The sequence below is a fragment of the Rhinolophus sinicus genome, chromosome 1 (genome assembly GCF_057876585.1).
Source record: "Rhinolophus sinicus isolate RSI-liver-muscle chromosome 1, RSI-T2T, whole genome shotgun sequence".
Lineage (NCBI taxonomy): Eukaryota > Metazoa > Chordata > Mammalia > Chiroptera > Rhinolophidae > Rhinolophus > Rhinolophus sinicus.
In genome coordinates this window covers 87005121-87011120 of record NC_142501.1, presented here as the reverse complement: position 1 = coordinate 87011120, position 6000 = coordinate 87005121, and the positions used below count along the sequence as shown (strand labels likewise).

At 40.9% G+C, this 6000-nt stretch overlaps 1 protein-coding gene and 1 pseudogene across 4 annotated transcripts in view; one reads left to right on the top strand and one right to left on the bottom strand.

Annotated features, from left to right (window-relative positions):
- The first annotated feature begins 615 nt into the window (after positions 1 to 615).
- LOC148759109 (small ribosomal subunit protein eS8 pseudogene) lies at positions 616 to 1566 on the top strand (annotated as a pseudogene).
- Positions 1567 to 5207: 3641 nt separating this feature from the next.
- SOCS2 (suppressor of cytokine signaling 2) overlaps positions 5208 to 6000 on the bottom strand; it is a 30098-nt gene continuing 29305 nt past the window's right edge. For all 4 annotated transcript variants that reach the window (XM_088801218.1, XM_088801198.1, XM_088801204.1 and 1 more), the window contains one exon: positions 5208 to 5686. In XM_088801218.1, the coding sequence (XP_088657344.1) occupies positions 5615 to 5686 (72 nt within the window). In that variant the 3' untranslated portion in view covers positions 5208 to 5614. The remainder of the gene's footprint in view (positions 5687 to 6000) is intronic.

Below are 6000 nucleotides of genomic sequence, written 5' to 3'. Positions count from 1 at the left end.
ATTTGCTCATCATGATTTTATTTTGCATTTTTTTTTATTTTACATTAAGATGTTATTTATCTTGATTACTAAGTTTTTTGGCAACCCTGTGAATTTTACTGCCAGAAGTGAGTGTCTCACTTGCCCTACCCTAACCCTGACCCTGGTCCTGAACCATGCAAAGACTTCAACTTTTAATATTTCCAAAGGCCAAGAGCTACAACAGGTATGATTGTGTGCCTTATGCTTTTGATCCAGCATGAGCTTGAATAATGTCAGACGTGGACGTTCAGGAACTAGGTTTCCCTTTTGCAATTTTGTTTTCAGCACATGCCAACTCTTGGAAATTGGGATCTGGGTGGAAGAAAGGGGTCACTGTACTGCCAAATTTTGTTGCGTGTAAGATGCTGGTGGTTGGATGCAGTATAGAAAAGCAACATCTGGTTTCAATGCTACTTTTTTCCCCTTAAAATAAAATCATTTCTAGAAAGTTTGCTCCTTATTATTTAATAATTTGGAAATAGTCCACAGTCTTATTACTGGGCTCAGAGAAAGACATTAGGACATATATTTTATTAAAGCATTTTCTTCTTATTAAACAGATTTTGGGGCGCTCTTCCCAACAGGTGCCGAACCATGATCATGCCTTGGGACAACTGGTACAAGCGCCGCAAGACCGGGGCAAGCAAAAGCCTTACCACAAGAAGCGAAGCTATGGGCTGGGACGCCCTGCTGTCAACACCGAGATTGACCCCTGCGGCGTCCACACAGGCCGTGTGCAGGGAGGCAGCGCGGAGTGCCACACCTTGAGGCTGGCCCCGGGGAACTTTTGGAGCTCTGAGTGTTATATGTGCAAAACAAGGACTATTGATGTTTCTACAATGCATCCAACAACAAACTGGTCCACACACAGACTTGAGGAAAGAGGTGCCTCGCGTTCATTGACAGTGGTCGAGTCCCACTGTGCATGCTTCTGGGCTGCAAGAAGTGGGCCAAGCTGACTCCTGAGGAGGAAGTGATTTTAAACAAAACACGGTCAAAGAAAATTGAGACGAAACATGATGAAAGGAAAAAGAATGCCAGAATCAGCGGTCTTCTAGAGGAGCCGTCCCCGGGAGGCAAGCTTCTTGCTTTGCATGGCCTCAAGACCAGGCAGACGGCTGTGTGCTAGAGGGCAAGGAGCCGGAGTTCTAGCTGCGGAAAACCAAGGCCCAGAAAGGCAAACAAATCACACTCCCTCCTATCTTAGCTCATGTAATAAAGGTGTTAACTGATCTTTTTTTTTTTTTAAGGATTTTGGAGGCATATTTTGTAGCCTAACCAAAAGCCAGGTAAAATCTGAATCAAACTAAAGAATGACATTTCCCTGGTGTAGGTTCCCAGTTCTGTTGGGCAAATGTCCTACGCGTTGCTCAATAAATGTCACAGATTTACTTGAACAAAACTAAACGTGTGCCGGCTTTCAAACTAAAGCACAGTGCCTTCCTGGATGATTGTGTTAAATGGTGTGATGAAATCAAGCAAATACTGCTGAGGTGTGGCAGTCCCAAAGAGGCTGAGAACTCCCAGCCCAGATCCCAGTATTAGAACTTCTCAGAAAACTAGATGCAAATGCAAAAGAAGTGAAAATAAAGCCACACCCAGCGCCATGAAGTACTAGCTCGTGACCTTCAGCAAACAACTCGATCTCTCTTTTTCTCAAGTGTTAAATGGGCCACTTTGGGCTTGACTCCTAGTGTTGTGAGTTTAAAGAGAAACTATCCACTTGTGGCACATACTTCTTATGGCCCCCCAGCTCCATCTCCTCTTGTTCTATAAGCATGGAAACCCCAACTTTTATAGTTGCCATACATGGCTGTGCAGAATAAAGATGAAGCTTCCCAGCTTCCCTTGCGGCCCATGTGCTCATGTGGTTCAGCTCTGGCCAAGGAAATATGAGCAACAGCTGGTAATGGAGAGTCAAGAGCCATCCTAGACTGTCAGGACAACACCCTAGGAATGGCAGAGCAACAAGATAGGAGAAGCTTGGATCCTTGAGCCCGGCAGAGCCATCATAACAGCCATGGACTGCACATGCCCAGACTGTTCTGGGAGCGACAAATAACATTCTATCTTGTTTAAGCCACTGTTACTTTTGGTCTCGGTGATGGTGGGTAAATCTGTATCCCAACTAATACCCCACGTAAAGTGTTTTCAAGTGACTGACACCTTATAAAGCATGCAATAAATATCAGCTATGATGATGATGGTGATGGTTATGAATTCTACCTCTACTAACCCTTAGAAAAGCATCAGACAATTAGAATAAAATTCAGGCTACACAATGTGAAGTACACTTCCTTTCCCCTGTCTTACTCCATTATCTGACTCTAGTGATATTCTATAATGCATACGCACGCAAAGGACAACTCCCCATGGTCAATCATGTAATTCCTTAATTACAAATGTGCCTGGGGGGGGGTCATTTCTTTTATTTTTTTTAAGTCTATTGGGGTGATGATGGTCAGTAAAATTACATAGGTTTCAAGTGTACAATTCTGTAATACATCACATATATATCACATTGCGTGTTCACCACCCAGAGTCAGTTCTCCTTCCATCACCATATATTTGATCCCCTTTACCCTCATCTACCACCCCCCCTTCCTCCTTACACTCTGGTAACCATTAAACTATTGTCTGTGTCTATAAGCGACGTAAGCCAGACAGAAAAAGTCGTGAACCGTGTGATTTCACTGATATGTGGGATGGATGTAAAACTGAAAGCAACAAAGGAACAACACAAACAAAAAAACAAAAACTCATGGGGTGTGGAGTCATTTCTAAGGGACCAGTTTCTACTTGAAAAGTCATAATGTCTCATATGCTTTATACTAAAAACTTCCAAAGAATCAACAATGAACATTTTCCATATTTGCTACAGATAATTTTTTTAAATAAAACACCACAGATATGGTTGAAGCCCTTGGCCTCACACATTCAATTTCTGACAGGTTATGGCCCTTCGGAAGTGGTTAAGTATCCTCCCCATTGTGTATTTATGTCTTAATAAGTATACTCATACGTATCCAATAAGAGACATAGTACAATTTGGGTAACTTTTTTGTATCGTGGTTATACACTGCATATATAATACTTGGCAACTTGTTTATTTAGGAGGTTAGTAAAAGCAATGTCACAACAATTGTCATTGTTACATGTATGTGTGTGGGGGGGGCAAGGGGTCATATTATTCTCTATGCTTTTTGTGTATTTGAAATATATTATAAGCACAATTTTAAATAAGAAAGAAGAGAACTTAAAAGAACTACTCAGAAGCTGTGTTGACATATAACATCACCAAGACCACTCTGACTGGGGGCAGGATGGGGCAAGGACATGGCTGGTTGTTTCTTAAACATTTTACCCTAGATGAGTGAGCAATCAAATTAAAAAAGAAAAACCCAATATGCAAAAATTCTGAATTTACCCAGCAGATATGGAAATAGGTGACTAATCACTTCACAAATCTAAATGTTTCTAGATTTTTCTTAACACATTCAAATCAGGTTTATTTGATAGGCATAACTACCAATGAAATAATGTGTCAGACAAAACTACTTCTTTATTATAGTTAGTGTAGTTAATTTTGGAAAACGATCAATAAAATTCTTTCAAACATAAAAAGATTAGATTAGGATAGCATGAATCATTTCCTCTTGATCTGAGGAATGAAAATGTAAATTATTGGGGCATCAATTTTTTAAAACAGGCATTCCCCAATACTTCATTTATATATGGCCTATCCACGCAAAGATAGCATCTACTTCTCATATTTTTCCCCATCAGTAGAGGAGTAACAGTGACAAAAATTCAACTTTTTTGAGAGTCTATGTATTTAGAAGAATAGAAAGAAAAGAATGTTTGGAAACTGACCCTTCTTGCACAGTCATAGCCCCCCGAAGGCCATGTTTGAGCCCAACTGCCCCACCTCCCAGGCAGGAGCTGACAACTGGGGTTGCTCACCTGAGATGGGCTGAGTTAATTACATTCTCTGACCCAGAATTTGGACCTGAGGTGCAGAGTCACAGTCTTTTGGTCACATAAGCTGAGGACAGATGACATTGTGAGTTGTGAGCCAGCTGTACACAGAGAAGCAAGATAGAGCTGGTACACCGAGAATAAGAGAAGAAAAGAGGAGGATGGAGAAGCAAGGATGAAGAGTCATGGGTCCCCTGAGTCATGGGTGACCTGAGAGGAGGTGCCTGAGAGGAGCTGCCCTGAACCAAAGGCATTCTGGTCTCTCCTGAAGCCCACAATACTTAACCATCCTTGGATTCCATGAGAAAACCTTGTATCCTTAGAGCAAAACCCCTGTCCTATTTACATGATCTCATGCATATGTATACAGTTGACCCTTGAAAAATGTGGGGGTTAGGGGCACAGATCCTCCACACACAGTTGAAATCTGTGTATAACTTTTGGCTCCTCCAAAATGTAACTACTAATAGCCTACTGGAAACCTTACTGATAACATAAATAGTCAATTAACACATATTTTGTATGTTATATGTATTACATATTATATTCTTACAGTAAAGTAAGCCAGAGAAAAGAAAATGTTACTAAGAACATCATAAGGAAGAGAAAATACGTTTACAGTACTGCATGTATTGGAAACAATCCACGTACCAGTGAATAAGTGTACCCACGCAGTTCAATCCCATGTTGTTCAAGGGTCAACAGTATATGTAAATATTATTATTATTCATTTATTTTTGCTTAAGCTAGTTTGAAGTAGGTTTCTGTTACTTGCAAGCAGAAGAGCCTTGACTCTTAATTCCAAGTGCAGGCATTCTGTGAGGCCGCCACCCGCCACCCCACCTCGCCACATAATTAATTGGTGGAGCTTTTATACACTCATGTACCCAATGAGGACTTACCAGGAAACAGCCAGCACCACAATGTTTTCCCTCTGAGAGCTGTCAAATTAGGAACAAGCATAATGTGCCCATGTGGGTGTTCCCTGGACTTTTATTTGGCAGCTAAATCATCGGTTATTATTTCCCGTATGCAATTTACATGAGATCAATAGATTTAAGTCAAAATTTTCCAGGTGCAGCTATTCTGATAATGCATGCAAATCATCTCTGAAAACACAAGATCCTGAACTTGATTTTTCTGCTAAAGCAATCAACAAGGAACAGGCAACCACATTTCTGGTTCCGCCCTGGAGCTTGCTCATGCTTTGATGATTTTATTGGCCATTTTATGACTCCATTCTACACAATTGCTGGGCGCCCTTTAAATTGTCAAGCAATCACCCCAAATACCACTGTGTTGGAAAAACATTTTGGGGTTCTCTGTAAAAAAAAGAATACAATAGAAGAACAAGGTAACTTGTAAATCCAATGGTTTAAAAAATAATAAAAGAATAATAAAAACGATATTTAATATTTCCCATATAAATGGGCATAATCTCTTGAGTATTTAACTTGGATTCAATTATTAACTGAAATTCTTTAAGGAACCTGGACCAGATCCCATGTAATAAACATCCCAACACAGATGCCATCATGGAATGTGGAAAGGCAAGAATAAGAAGTGGTCAAAAACATGAACTGTGGCATCTGGCTGGACTGACTTGGGTTCGGGATCAGACTTTGCTTCTGAAGGGCTCTGTAACTTGGGCCGGCGGCATAAGCTTTCTGAATCTTGGTTTCCCGATCTGAAAAATAGGGACAATAACAATGACTACACCATATGCGGATGAAACTTGATAATGCATGTAGATAGAGTACTTAGCACGACACCTGCACACCATAAACCCCAGTAAATGTCAGTGGTGACTGTTATCGTCATCGTTGAGATGGTTGTTAACAGAATGGCCTGTTAAGCTGAAAGCCGCTGAGACTCAAAGGTCTGGATTTCAAGCTATTTTTGCAAGCAATGAGCTACTAAAAATAGGAGGCCGTGTTTACTCTCATAGCTTCGGGGAACAGCTATGGCTTGGTCTCTGACCAAGCAGATTTGGTGGTAGAG